General features: G+C 36.6%; 1 protein-coding gene across 1 annotated transcript; it reads left to right on the forward strand.

Annotated features, from left to right (window-relative positions):
• The first annotated feature begins 1183 nt into the window (after positions 1–1183).
• On the forward strand, positions 1184–15761 carry sim2 (SIM bHLH transcription factor 2). The gene is made up of 11 exons (XM_044042251.1): positions 1184–1497; positions 5870–5952; positions 7893–7982; positions 8270–8378; positions 9694–9779; positions 11593–11792; positions 11935–12041; positions 12265–12412; positions 12519–12672; positions 13380–13611; positions 15016–15761. The coding sequence occupies exons 1-11, from the start codon at positions 1323–1325 to the stop codon at positions 15759–15761; spliced, it is 2130 nt and encodes a 709-aa protein (XP_043898186.1). The 5' UTR covers positions 1184–1322.
• The last annotated feature ends 759 nt before the right edge of the window (positions 15762–16520 follow it).

The following is a 16520-nucleotide window of genomic DNA, read 5'->3' on the forward strand; positions in this document are numbered from 1 at the left end:
TGTTTTGTTAATATAGTGATTCTTCTTTTTCATGTGTGAGATCCTCATCTGTCATCACTGGTGATAACTGTATTCTAATGAAACTGTTATTCTTGTAGAAATCAATGAAAATGTGCTTGCTTTTTCTGTATGATGACAAAACTCTTCAGTCCAACGACAGATTCTTTTCAGACTCTGAAACAGTTGAACAGCTCTCTAATTGATGCCGCTCCACTGCCTGAAAACAAGTTCCAAAGAGTTAAAAGTCTCCACAGCCAGCAGGTGTTAGGAGTCTGTCAACAAGTTTTACTTCATGTCTCTCACATATACACAGGTCTCCTGAGCTATTGTTCTTGGACACTGAATTGACTCCCATTCATTTGGACAGAACTAATTCAACCTTAACCATAACCAGTTAATGTCTAACCCTAACCACACTTAACCAGCTGTTCAGAAATGAGGTTCTGCCTCATTAGGACCAGGCTTTTGTCTCCATGAGGACTACTGGTCCTGACAAGATCAATATTTTAGCCAGAAAAGGTCCTAAAGAGGTGACAAATACAAACACACACACAGAGAGTCCATGACTTCAGAGGACATTACATTGATGTACATTAACTTCCCATAGACTTACTCTAACCTTAACTATAACTAATACTGGCCTTTCCGTAACATTAACATTAACATTAACATTAACATTAACATTAACCTCATCCTAATCTCATTCTAACCATACAACATGTCTTCACCTTAAAATAACGTAAAAAGATGATATGGGGACTGGACGTTTGTCCCTGTGAGGAAGAAAAGTCCCCACAACATGAGTAATACCTGGACAAACTTGTGTTTATATCTTAGTGAGGACATAGACATAATGCATTATCCTAAACCTTAACCATCACAACTAAGGCACTTAACCTAATCCTAACCTACACACACACACACACACACACACACAGTATAGGGCGAGTGAAGCATCTTTTTTCCTCAGTGAACATGAGACCTGTTTGATCGCCCACTGTGCTGTGGGGGGAGGGAGAGAGAGAGAGAGAGAGAGAGAGAGAGAGAGAGAGGACGGTGTAGACCACTCTCTCTTCAGTCAGTCTTCTACTGCAGTGTCCTCGAGATCTGATCAGCCACTAAAACTTTTACCATCGTTCAAATTTTTTCTCTGATCTGACATTTGCTGGACATTTCTGGATTATGATGATGTGGAAAATTCACAAATCCACAAAACCTTATTGTCTTAATTTCCAGGTGAAATAGATGTCACCAAAGTCTATGGAAAACATCTCAGTGGAGAGCCAGAGAATCGCTCTGTGAAAGAAAACAAACGTGCAGAGATGAAGGAAAAATGCAAAAACGCTGCGAAGACGCGGAGAGAGAAGGAGAACGGAGAGTTTTATGAGCTGGCGAAGCTGCTGCCTCTGCCCGGAGCCATCACCTCTCAACTGGACAAGGCCTCCATCATCAGACTGACCAGCAGCTACCTGAAGATGAGAGCGGTCTTCCCCGACGGTAGGACCTCCATCCACCATCATCAGATATAGATAGATAGATAGATAGATAGACAGATAGATAGACAGATACATGTGTATATATATATATATATATATATATATATATATATATATATATATATATATATAGATAGATAGATAGATAGATAGATAGATAGATAGAGACAGATAGATTCAATCCAACTTTATTTGTAAAGCACTTTAAAGTGAAGTGCTGTACAGAAGAATAAATAAAAGGCACAATAAAGAAAAACTGAATGCTGGATGAAAATTCTACAATGGCGGTATTAGATTTGAAGATCCGAATGTATATATATTCGTGAAAAAAAAAAGAAATTAATATATATATAGCAGGTCAGTATCAGTGCAGACAAAAGCGGTATTAAATTATTGCAAAGCACAAAATAAAAAAATACAAGTGTTTTTATAAGTGTGATCAAAACATAAAAATTAACATTAATCTAAATACATTCGTGTGACAAAACCCCGATGTGTCCTCACCCAGATTTAAGATAATTGTTTGATCACAATTATATAAATTCAAACCGATCGAATAAAAATATAATAAATATGTTTTATGAATATTACATTGACATAAAATACACGGCTCTTCGCTATTTCCCTCAGTGACGCAATCATTTGAATTGTGAGCAAAACACATTATTTGTTATTTACAGCAGGTCATTTATGCATTTAAAAAAATAATAATCTGAGATATAATGGATATAAAGGTAAATAGTAACGAAATCTTAGTTTTCATTAAATGTAGCTGTTTGACTGTTGTGTAAAAAAAGACAAATGCTGAAATAAGGAGATCTGAACAAATGATTTACTGACAATTTAAAATGAAAAAAAATGTTTAAACATTGGTGTTGATGAGTGTTAATTATAACTCTGTTACCGTTAATAAAGGCATTAATATTGCATGTAAAAAAAAGCTAAAGTTGTTTTTACCAACAGCTTTTAAAATAAAGCTAAATTTAAAAACGTCCCGACTTTTGGTGTTTTATTCTGAAATCATATAGACCGTCCGTTTTACAACTTCAAATAAAATAGTTTATTAATATTATTTTTCACAATTTATTTTCATTATTGTTATTTATATACTAGTAATACTACTTCTATAGTATACTGCTTGTTTTAGCGGTAGAAAGGAAGCAGTAAAGGTGCATTTCGGTGTATTTGTTCATCACTGGCTGTTAAACTAATTTGGTTAATTGCAGAAGTTGTCGCTTTTTCGCTTCTCTCGGCGTGATTAACGTTTGAAGTCTCGTTCAAGCCTCGCGCTCATTCGTCACCGTGAATTATTTCATTAGGGCCGCATGCAGCTACATGGGTTCAGGTTAGAGGGCAGAAAAACAGAACCTTTCCTCTCTGTCATTCCTCATCGAGTCAGAGGAATCACACGGACGGGCCACCCACCCGAGACTTTCAGCACGACCTCTGCGTTCCCTTCTTAGACCCGACACACAGCACACGTATTTAACCTGCTGTGAGTTTTTAAAATGTATTGATTGATTTAATGACGGCGTGCCTTCAAAGAAAAATAATCCTCAACCCTGTGGATTTTTCTAAATAATTTAATATAAGACAAGAAAATCCACATCAATGAGGCAAAAATCAGCGACATCACTGTGAACGGTCTACACTTAAAACGTTAACAAAATACATATAATAAACAATTCATTCTATTTCATTTCTTTTTAATTATTGTGAAGCACACAAATTACAATATGAACACATGAATACATGTACACACATGTATTCTCATTCTTCATGGGACAGTCATCATTTTTTAATGTTCATTTTAGAATTTTAGACATTACATAACGGTCACTCCCTTCGGAAACTCATTGTTTCTGTTTTCATTTAAGCTGTTTTGGGTTGTGTAATCTGTTTTTCTATGCTCATGTCTTTTCACTTTTTGAAATGATTTTCATTTCTGTCCCAAATTTATTTCTCTGGTTTAAAAAAAAGAAAAAAACGTTCATGTTTCTCCATCTTTTTTCCAAACACAACAACCCATTCATCTGCTCTCTCTCATGCCATATATGGAGGCTATTTATTTATTTTACAGAGTTGTCAGTTGACTCAGTTGGAGTTATTACTCAAAGAACGTCCAAATCCAGATGAAGTTTTCAATGAAAAACACAAATGCAGAGCATTTGTTTACTAAATTTTTTTTCTTCACAAACACAAATGTTTTAAAGTACCATTATTTTTAAAATAACCACTTCTTGAGACTCGACCATCATTAAAACAGACATTATAATGTTATAATGAAAGATAGAAAGTCAAGTTTTTAATCAGTCAGGGCTTAACCTGCAACATCCAAATTATACATTTTGGGATGTGCTTACTCTAAAGTTTAAACCAAAATAAAAGTGCATAATAATAATAATGATGATAATAATCACTATTTATCACATTCAAAACAGTGTTTGTCACAAATAAAAAATTGATGGTGTAGAAATAAATTTAAGTATTGTTTTTAGTAAGAAAAATAAAGTAAGTAAGAAAAGTAATGCAAGTAAAGATGATTATTTTTGACAAAAAATAAGAGAATCTCAAGGTAAGAGCAAGGTTGTAAGTGAATAACCATTAAATGCTTTGTTAATAATGAAAAGATCCTTAACTTTAAATCTTAAATGTACTTGTAGAGTGAGTCTAAAGAGGCTAAAACCATGAGTGATGTGTTCCACAGAGCAAAGAATTGGCGGTTTTCCCTCTTTTGTAGCAGATGACATACATGATCTACTAAAACTAAAACTAGACTAAATCTATTAACAGTCAACTATGTGAATCATATAGCATATAACACTAATCATGTATGTTGTAATGTGTTTGTGCTAAAGGACAAGCAGGCAGGAGCAGATTTCCTTATGAATAAAACAAAAGGTTTTATCATTTTTGAGACATCAGGCTTAAAACCGGGCTCAGATCATGAAAACAATCCCAGGATTTCGATAAAAATCAGTCTTTACTGGATGTTTAGATGCAGAAATCACTGAATGCCAGGACAGAAAAAAGGAACATCACGTTTTATTTGATCCTCAAATGTGTCTATCCAATATATAAATATCCTTATTCACCAAATGTGGGTTTAAATGGCTCAGTCATTTCACTACTGTATGAGTGATGTGTATCTTAGGAAGTATAAAAAAATAATGAGTGCTTGTAAAACTAGAAAACTGTTACTATGAAAGTGACCCAAAGAAATGACAGTGTATCGAATACACTATATTGGATGATTAACATTAATTCAGTAGTTTAAATCCAGTTTGTCTAATAATGTTAGATTTTGTTACAGACAAAGTGGAAAGTGTGAGTTTGAAGAATGTGCTCGAGATTTAGTGCAGAGACTGGAATGTGCATTTCATCACATATCACCACAAAACCTTTGCACCAACTTTACTCACAAATTTAAATTTCAAAATACCACAAACACTTCAATATTCATAGGAAATGCAAGCGCACACACACCACAGAGGGTTTCAGTGACGCAAAATATTTACATAGTAAAATTTGCAACGTTATATTAACATTATCAACACCAGAAGAGTACTATTTGAATGCTTTCCCCAAATCGGTTTGTTAAACGGACTCTTTTTTTTACTATGGGCTTATGATTATTTCTTTACTTTGCATTTCCTTGGCACGTGTAAAGTGAAGGATCACCAAATGTGTTATAAGTGTTATAAAAATGGGGAAAATAATGTGTTAAAAAATCAACGCAAAAACAAGGATTTATAGCCAGACAGTGAAGTAGAAGCAGAATTATAGAAACTGGACCTGTACCTGCCATTACTGCACCACCTGGAGCTGCGTGGTTCAGGGAACAGCAGGCAGTTGTTTAGGGAGTGCTTGATTTGCATTTCCAGGTTTAATTTAAGCAGTACAATCCACTTATCCACAAGATAAGCCTAAATTTGAAATTATTTAAAATATATTTTGGCTGTTTCATATTGTCTATAGACGGATAGATATATGAGCAGTTTTTATAATGTTTAATATCTGATTTTAACTAAATGTTTGCATTGCTTACATTGCCTATTTTTAAAAAAATGTATACTTAGAGTTAAAACTAAAGATAAACACAATGATAATTATTTAACAATTTTGATTTATTTATAAATAACTAAATTGAAGACTAAATTGAAAAGATGTTATTGTGGAAGTGGAGGTTGTGTTACAGCAGCATGAATGCTCTAAAGAAGACAAAAAACGACATATAACATAAAACAAAAAACAGCAGTGAAATAAGTGTTGTGGTGCAATTAGAAAGGATTGGATTATTATTATTTTAGCCTGTTGTTTTATGACTCGAAAACAAACTGTTTCATTTTGATCTGTTTATTGTGTGTCTGCAGGTCTGGGTGATGGATGGGGTCAGTCACCACAGTTCAGTTCTCTGGACAGCACGGCTAAAGAACTAGGATCTCATCTTTTACAAGTCAGTACAGGAAACAACATACTGGTCCGACACTCTAATGTGCTCCTCTTCTGTTATGATTATGCTTGTCTATCTAAAATACACTTATGGACCACTTAGTACTCAGTAACCTAATGAAGTGTCAGGAGTGACACCTGGTGTGGTCTTCTGCTGCTGGAGCTCATCTGCTTTGATATACAGTATATATACACAGTATATATACACAGTATATAGTACATAGTGAACTGCTGCTTTTCTCATTTTCTGACTATTAATTGTAAAAAATTGAAAATCCTAGAAGACTCCACTACATTACACTGCACTACACTACGCATACTATACTATATACTATAATAGAATATAATACAGTATGCTGTACTATACTATACTGCATTATCCTGTACTGTACTGTACTATATTATAGTAGACTACAATATAGTATGCTATACTATACTATACTATATTATAGTATGCTGTACTACACTATACTGCACTATATTATACTATAGTATAATACAATATAGTATGCTATACTATACTATACTACAATATAATATATTACACAATACTATATTATACTATAATACAATATAGTATGCTATACTATACTATACTACAATATACTATATTACACAATACTATATTATACTATAATACAATATAGTATGCTATACTATACTATACTATACTATATTATAGTATGCTGTACTACACTATACTGCACTATATTATACTATAGTATAATACAATATAGTATGCTATACTATACTATACTACACTACCCTATAGTAGAATATAATATAATGTAATATACTGTACTGTACTATACTATACATATGATATACTCTACTTTTTATACAATAAACTAAGAACATCATATGAAATTGTGTGCCATGTGTAGTATAATACTCAGCCTGCACAGGCCTTTTGACATAAACATATTTGTTTGGTGGTACAGCAGAATAAAAATGTCAGGCTTCTGTCGAGTGTTTTCAAGGTACATTAAATCATCATATTTGGTCCAGTGCAAAAGAAAATGAGATTCACTTTCCACTTCACCAAAAACCACACAGCTCACACACTCTGGTGTATTATTGGAAACAGCCAGTGAAAATCTCAATGGTGATACACAGTACATTACAATATTGTCGTTAGTTCACGGACTTCAATTTAAAATTGGCACTTTACACCACACCCAATAATTTGAATATTTAATTGATTTAATTTGCTTTCTCCACATGTTTCTTTAGTATATGTGCATTTTTTTTAATGATTTATGCTAATTTATTCCCTGTGATCCCAACCCGTATCCAACTGACCTTTGCCCCCTCCACTGTTTTTTTTTGCTGAAGCCAACATCAGTGCTGTTACAGCCAGAGCTTCTCATGGAACTGATGTCACTGAGTGCTTTAAATATTCATTCTAGTACTGTTCACCACTTTTAGATAGATCCCCATCTTTACCTTCTTTATTTCATTTTCCACACCTTACACCTTATACCCAAACAAACTGACTACTGTCCATTTTTTAAAAGAGATTAAAAATATAAGTAGCCTAAAGCATCGTAGGTATGAATGTGAATCGTCCTGAGAGATGAGGATTTAGGAAAGTGCAGCTGCTGCGCAGTGGTGCTAATGTGTGGTCTGCTTCAGACGAGAGAGCACAACGTTCTGCTTGCCCTCAAAATTCCTCCCTCCATAATTGGTCTGCGTATAGGGTCTGACTCAATATTTATGTGGATTAAATAACATTCAAATACTGTTTTGAATGTATCGCTTAAACACTTTCTCTCCGACACAGAAAGAATTTCGCCTATGTTTGTGATGTTATCTTCCAGGAATTGTGAAATCTGTGTTCACTTATCTTATCTTATCTCAACTGTAGAGTCAAAGGTGGGAGCGGCGGAGTTGAATAAGAATCATGAACATTTCTAACACATCTATTTTGTATTTTTCTCTCAGACTCTGGATGGCTTTGTGTTTATTGTTGCCTCTGATGGGAAAATCATGTATATATCAGAAACAGCATCAGTCCATCTCGGCCTGTCTCAGGTAAGAGCTCAGTCACACTGAAACTAAATCAAGTATTTAGAATAATAATAATAATAATAATAATAGTATAATGTAGCATCCAGTGCAAAAGCTGATTACACAAACATTCCACATCATGGAATGTGCCAGAAGTGGATTGTTCTGATTTCTGCGTGGGTTCAATACAATTCTATGTTTTGTCTTGCATTGTGGGTGATTATAGCTCTGTGTGTGTGTGTGTGTGTGTGTGTGTGTGTGTGTGATCACTGCACATTCATGAGTGCCTGTTGGAAACATGTGTGCTGCAGGTGGAGCTCACAGGAAACAGTATATTTGAGTACATCCACCCGTCAGACCATGATGAGATGACAGCTGTGCTGGGTGTTCACCAGCCCCCACACCATCACTTCCCTCCAGGTACAGTCTTTCACTGGAGATATTATGGATTTTCCATGTTCACTGATTTATGAAAACTCCACTATTACCAGTGTTGTAATATAACAAATACTTTCTTACTGTACTTAAGTACAAAATGTATGTATCTGTACTGTTATTTATATTTCGAACAACTTTTACTTTTACTCCACTACATTTCCTCTAACTATATATATAATACAATCAGAAGAAGAAGAGTTGGTAATGGTCTGTATTTATATAGAGCTGCTTTACACTATAGTTTTGCCATTCACACATCTTTCATACGCTTCAACATGGGGTTAAGTGTCTTGCCCAAAGACACATATAGACTAGCAGAGCCAGGAATTGAACCCACAACCGTCCAGTTGAAAGACAACTCGCCCTACCACCAGGCAACTTCTAAAACATTTTATATCAGAAAATGACTTTTGATACTTAAGTGCAGTAAATGCCATATACTATAACTTTTACTCAAGTAATATTATAAACAAAAGTCACTTCAACTTCTACCAAAGTCATTTTCTGGTAAGATACTTCTACTTTTACTCAAGTATCCCTAAGGTACTTTATACAATACTATTACATGTGTACAAGTGATCTAAGGCAGGCGCCTCTAACTCAAACTGCTAATATTGTCATAAAATATAAAAAAATAAAATATACTTTTTTTTAACTTTTTTATCATTTGTATTTAAAAAAGGGGATAAACAGTTCAATTCAGCTTTATAATATTTAATTTTTAATATCAAATAACATAATCAAAACTTGCACTAAACTAACAAATATTTACAGTTGAACATACTTTCTGAACTGATAACTTCAATTGTTATTGTTGATGAGAATAATGAACATCTTTTGTAAGAGTAGTTTAAACTGATGTGAAGCAAAAAAAATAAAAAGGGTTTGATTATATTATTTTTGACACTTAATGCTGACCGGATGTGGGGAGGAGCCAGAATTGACCCGCAGGCTGCTAGTTTGAGTCCCCCGATTTAAATGATGTATTTCTTTGATTATTAACAGCTTTGTTTTTAACCTTGTGAGTTTTGAAAATTGCTGCCGTGCCCCTGTTTTGAACTTAAAATCACTAGACAGCGTGGGTGGCCTTTACTATTATGTATAATATAAATCCCCAGCGCTGGAGAAGAGTTTTTGACTGATTGTCCAGGAGCAACACAAACTCCCTCCCAGTCATTAAACAGTCACATTTTTCTACTGGCTTCATTTCAACCAAGAGTTGGCCAAGTGTACGTACTGTACCATAATGCACAATACAGTAAATAATGTGGGTAATATGTGTGTTTTTTTGTGATAGATTATGAAATAGAGCGCTCCTTCTTCTTGAGGATGAAGTGTGTTCTGGCTAAACGAAATGCAGGACTGACGTGTGGAGGATATAAGGTAAGTGACAGCAAATTTCTCTGTCTTAGATACTGTACTTTCAGGCAACTGTCGTAAATTACTGTTTCCTGTAACCATATTTGTGCTATAAAAGACTGTAATTGGGCAGTATTCCCCTTATAAGTCCTCTATTTTACTGTAACCTCACAGTTATTCCATATTACTCTGATGTAGTAATAGTATTTCCACCAAAGAAACCCAACAAAAAACTCACTTTATATACATTTCCTGTCATAGCCACACTTAATTTTACAACAAAAGACAAAATATGATTCTATAATGTGAATTATAAATTATATATAATTATAAAAGCCATTGTTTATCTAATTCTTAAACAACCACAGAGTTAAACACTGAGGCCATATCGTTTAAAATCCTCGAACGTGTCTGTAGAAAACAGTAGCAGATGGAGGTGTTCTGAATATTGATTAGGTCATTTCTCTGTGGTTTCTGTCCAGCCACTATTTTTTTGCCATTTAATAACAAACTGTTGGCCCGTGTAAGTGTGTTACAACTGAGCAGCCAAAGCAGGCAATTTCCTGGGGCCTCCAGCTCAGAGGGAGCAAAGAGAACACCTCGGTACATGAGTGTGGAGTTATATGTTGGGCTTCTGTGAGGCCGCGGAGGTTCTCCACGAGCCGAGTCATGTACATGTCAAAAGTACATGTCAAGTCAAGTCAAGCACATTTCAAAACAACCAGGGTTGACCAAAGTGCTTTACAAATTAAAAGGCATTTATATTACACATAAAAACAATACAAAAAAAAACATAAAAGTGAAAAATAATAAAAATTCTCGATAGAATTGTCTATTTAATTTCGATGGATAAATCGTTTAATAAGGTTTTTAGTCGGGTTTTTGGCACATCGAAAAGCAACCTGTCCTTTGACCTAAAGATGGTGCCAAACCATTAAGACAATAAAAAAACAATACAATTTAAAAATAAAATTAGGAAGCCAGTGGAGGGAATGCAACAGAGGTGTGATGTGGTCTCTCAAAAAGCTGGAGTTGACTGGTCTAAGACCCCATACAGAGAATCACAATGGATCTATACTATATACTGGATCTTGTGTATGAACATAACTTGACATTGCATAACCATTTCTTCCAGAATAATCACTGTAACCATCTAGTGATGTTAAAATTGGTTTCATGCATTCATACTTTTACCACATGCACGCCTATGGTTCTTAATGTGTTTAATTTTGAGAGAATTTACAAAAAGTTGTTGGTGTCAGAGGGGGAATGTTATCTCAGTAACTCAGATGGAGAAAAGTAGCAAACATTCCTCTTTAAGCATCTCTTAGATACGATCATTAAAATTGCTTCATATCCTAATATCTTACTGAAAATACTTCTCCAAAGACTGTGTAAGACGTAAGAGCTGCCATCAATTTAACCCTTAGTGAAGTACAGCCATGGTAAATGGCCGTGGGAAGAATACACAACTCCTTTTATATACATACAGTATATACAGTACATATACTGGTGGTTGGTGTTTATAGGTCACATATTAAGGCTTTAAAAAAACCTTCTTTTTTGTCTTCTTAAATGAACTTTGAACTGTGATGGTTTTCCAAATTTCACAAATTCAATCTGATTTTAAACATTTTTAGTACTTTGTGCTCAGGTGTGTTTATACATATATATATAAGACATTTTTCATCAGATTGCAGAGGTTGTGCTGAAAAAAAGGATATAATAAACTCTATATACTGTACGTTTTAACATAGTAATGGAAAAAAAAGGAAGAAAGAAAGAAAGATATCCTTTGAATGTGCACTGACACTGGTATTGTGCTACTGTTTCCTAGGTCATTCACTGCAGTGGCTACCTAAAAGTACGTCAGTACATGATGGACATGGCTCTGTATGAATCCTGCCACCAGACTGTGGGTCTGGTGGCAGTGGGTCACTCACTGCCCCCGAGTGGCATCACTGAGATAAAACTCCACAGCAACATGTTCATGTTTCGAGCCAGTCTGGACTTCAAACTCATCTTCTTGGACACAAGGTAGAAAAGACTCTCGCCAAGTGGGTGGTTGAGCTAAACGGACCATAAACATCCCAAATAATTGACGAAAATAAAGTGCAATCATGAAATACTATGAAATTTGGACATACTGACTGTTCACTTGTGCTTGTGCTGGAACCAGGGTAGCTGAGCTGACTGGGTACGAGCCACAGGACCTGATAGAGAAGACGCTTTACCACCATGTTCACGCCTGTGATGTTTTCCATCTACGCTATTCTCACCATTTATGTGAGTCCTCAAGTCACTTATTAAAATATACATCTGTTTAAATCTGTGGTATTTAAAGAACATGGTTTGCGCTTCATCTAGTTGTTAGACCGCAAACTGATGTTGGGATGGTGTGGCTGTATTACAATGTGGTTACGTTCACACAAAAATATTTAGTTCTAGCTCCTTGAATGAGTTGACCATGCATATTTCTACCTGACCCCGCTCTTTTTGTTCCCTGTAGTACTGGTGAAGGGGCAGGTCACCACAAAGTACTACCGCATGTTATCAAAGCACGGAGGCTGGGTGTGGGTGCAGAGCTACGCCACCATCGTCCACAACAGCCGCTCCTCCAGACCTCACTGTATTGTCAGCGTGAACTATGTCCTCACGTGAGTCAGTGTACCGTCCTCTACCTGTAAATCTCTGGTTCAAACCTCAGCTGAAATCACCACAAACACATACTGTCTGTCTGTCTGTCTGTCTGTTTGCACACAGTGACATTGAGTGCAACGAGCTGCAGTTATCTCAAGATCAGCATGGAGCTGTTAAGCCTGGTCTGAGTCTTCTCTCCTCCGAGGATCACCGCAAACAACCAAGAACCAAAGCGGTCAGGATGACGACCAAACTCAGAGCAGCTCCTTATCCCGAGGTAGGACTCTCACTCGGATTACGAGTAATGTTTTTTGTCACGGCTTTGTAAAAACAGGTAGGTTTCAAATGTACAATTTAGACATTTACTATATTCAAAACTTTAGACAGACCTGAGACTATTATGTTAAAACTTAATAATAACACTTCTTTTTTTAATGTTAATTGTTGAAATCCTCCTCACATCTGCTTAATGGACTAGCACCCGTGCATGCAGCTGACCTTTTAAAACCAAGGTCAAGGTTGCCGCGCTCCATGGATCAGCAGCTCTAAGTCGTCGCGAGTACATATCTGAAAACCAGGAGTGACTGAGCTTCTCATGGCTGTCGCTCCATCCCACTTTATATGTTTTTAAATTTGTCTTAAAACTAATTTGTACTCCTTGGCTTTTATTTTGGAATGAGAATGGTGAGTTTGTTGTGTTTTTTCTCATAATTACATTATCACGTTATCTGCTGTTTCTTTAAATCGTGCTTTTTTAAATAAAGCTGCACTTGTTTGGATTGGACTGGATTAAATCGGTCATTATGCTGCTGTTACTGTGTCCTTCCACTGCAGTAATGGCGGCTCTGCTATATGGAGGAACATGTGTCTTGTCCAGCTGAATTAACCGCAGGCAGACTCCAAACATTACGTAGAAATAATAATAACGACACTAAGAATGTGAATAAACAGCCAGTAAACTCATCCTTGGTTTTGTGTGAATAGCAGCACAGGTTCATTCAGCCGGACCATGTGAGCTGCTCCCCACAGAAGGTGACTCCCTGCAGGGAAAAGAGCTCCAGCTTGAGCCCTGAGACAAGTCCAGTGTCCTGCAGCCCCATTTACAACCTGACCCTCCGCGACCAGCTGGCTCAGCAGATCATACACAGCTCTCTACACAGCAAAGGGTCTGTTGGATGGAACATCAGCAGCACGCCAGCAACCAAAAAACACACAGGTATACCAAAGACTGGGTCAGGACCCACAAGAGATTTTTGCAGAATTTTCTCCAACTTTTATTTAAGATTTATGTGCATATGTTTTAAATAAAATGCAAAATGCAATTTCTCTTTTCATTAATTTGACCAAACATCTTTTGGAAATGATTCATTTATTGATTCAAAATGATACGAGATGTTACAGATTATGCACAGATTTGCTCTCGTCATGATTGATTAAAACATTGTTTGGTTAAATTACAGGCCCATAATTTTATCTGAAAGGGATAACTTTTGGTCCTTTTGGTCTGGATCTTGTTTATGAACACAACTTGACGTGGCACAACTATTTCTTCTGAAATAAACACCTTATTGATAATCACCTGTGGGAACAAAATACTTCTACCATATGCACAACTATGGTTGATGTGTGTCTAATTTTGGGAGGATTTATAAAATCAAAAAAAGTCTTGCCAGAGGTGAAATATTGGCTCAGCTCCTCAGATGGAGAAAAGTAGCAAACATTCCTCTTTAAACACCTCTTAAATAGAATCGTTTAAATTGCCTCCCATTCTTATATCTTACTGAAAACACTTCTTCAAAGACTGTGCGACGCTCCACTGCTGATTAATCAGGCTGTTGAGTTAGTGCAGTTGCACGTTGACAGATGACAAACTGAGCTTTGAATCGCATGTCGATGCGCTCAATGAAAAAAAGTTCCCATTTTCCATTGTCATCTCTGGAATTTAACTGTCCGCAATAGTTGCGTGGGATTGTTTCACTCTCGTTTTCCTATTGTCTCTCTTTTCTCTGTCAGTACGGGTCACTCACGATCACAAGTAAGAACTGTCTGCAGGGCGTTATTGCTGGTACGGCCCTTCGGAGACCTTCATGAAAATGTACATATGGTAATGATCACAATAAAGGTCACATCAGTCCTGAGTGATTCCAGTTACCACTTGCACTGTGAGGATTAACAGCTTTAAAAAGTCAGTCTGCTGCTTTTGGCCCTTTCAAATGACTCACTATCAACGTGTTTGCGATAGTATTTATTGTTATTGTTTGGATTTTACTGCTGTATAACGCATTTCCCCTCAGGGACAATAAAGAAACCTTGAAGATAAATGCTGCCAGATGCTGACGCGGACATTTTGAATTTATATTTTCTGTTGTTTTCACCGGGTTCTGTGGTTTCCTCTCACAGTCCAAGAACATGCAGATTTGGGGATTAGTCAAATTGGACTCTGTGAGTGTGAGAGTGAATGGTTGTTTGTCTCTGTGATGGACTGGCAAAGGGTTTTCACCCTGGGATTGGCACCAGCGCCTCCCGCGACCCTCATGTGGAGGGTAAAGCGGTAGAAGATGAATGGATGGATGGATTTTCTGTCGTAATTTCAGCCTCTGAACGTCGTCCTCTCTTTCAGGCCCCATGATGTTAGCGGACTGTGGATACTCTGATGACATCTACCATGATTGTTCCAACAGCATGGACAAACAGTCCACCAGCAGGTTGAAGGAAGAACCCTGCAAACATCACATGCTTGACCAACACGGGGTGACGGATATTCATTCCCATCACCGTCAAACCAAGGACAGTAAACCTTTCAGCCAGGACGTTCTACATCACGCAAGAAGTTCTGAAGGACTACGAGGTGAGCGGGCCCTGGCCTGGCCTTTGCTCAGTGGACTGGTACTCAGTAAAGGAGAGCAGGTTGGCTCGCTGCATGGTATAGGCCAGTCTCTTCCAGTCCAGATGGTGCTGGAGCAGAGGAGGCTGTGTATGATGGAGGCTCCGCACAGTCACACAGCCGCAGGGTATCCACACGCTGCTCATGACGACCAGCAGCTGCACGATGATGGTGCAGATCTGCAGCACAAGTCTGCAGAGGAGGACAGGCGAATGCTGGCAGGTGTCGGGGTTGGGATGGGACTCCCTCAAGCTCCATACATGTCCTGGAACTTTCACCAAGTTCTGGGCAAACACGGCTCCATCAAATCGCCTCCTTTTACCACACTGAGCCATATCACAGACGGCCACATTTATCATGGCAAAGAGCTGACTTCCTACAGCTGTGACAGTCAAACCCACAGCTCCAGTTCATCTCCGGAGAGTCACAAAGACATCCCACACTACATCGGCACATCAGTCATTATCACCAATGAGAGGTGATGGAAGAGAGAAACCCTGAAGACTTTCTCCCTGACTCGCAGTTATTTTGCACTCCTGCAGGATAGTTTGAAATCCAATGTGACTTTTCTGCACGCTGAAGGAACTGTCCGGACAAACTTAAAAGAATTACTTCGATTGGTAACACACAATTTAATTAAGGCTAACGTAAACAAGTTACATATACATACACACAGCGATATACTGTACATTCATTTAATTATAACTTACAAATTAAGGTTTAGTTGTATGCTAACCCTAACCCTAACTTCATCTAACAGTGTTCAGTCACATTTTAATAAAATAAAATGAATAAATTCAAGTTAACGAGTTATGAACACAATGTGATATAACGTACATGGATGTTAATTGTTAAATTGACTTTGAATTAAGTTAATTATAATCTTGTATTAACCCAATAAAAGTCAATAAATTAAGGTGTGGCACAACTTGAAAGTTAAATTTACCTTAATTTTAATCTATAAACCAAAGTCAACAAGACATATTATTATACGAAGTTTGTATTATCCTAATTAATTTGTGTGTTACGAAAGAGCTTTTTCTTTTATTGAACTGTTAATTCTTTTTTAAATGATCATTATTCAGCCCATAGCTGGTCTACAACCTAAGGATCGTATATTATTTGAAACTCAGTTTTTACTGCGTAAACGTGTATAATTTTAATAGCTGGAAACATTGATCTGAAGTGTTTGTAAGTGTGTGTTAACCTTGGCCTAGAACAGCGTAATATAATGTAAACAT

This window comes from Solea senegalensis, linkage group LG13 (genome assembly GCF_019176455.1).
Source record: "Solea senegalensis isolate Sse05_10M linkage group LG13, IFAPA_SoseM_1, whole genome shotgun sequence".
Taxonomy (NCBI): Eukaryota; Metazoa; Chordata; class Actinopteri; order Pleuronectiformes; family Soleidae; genus Solea; species Solea senegalensis.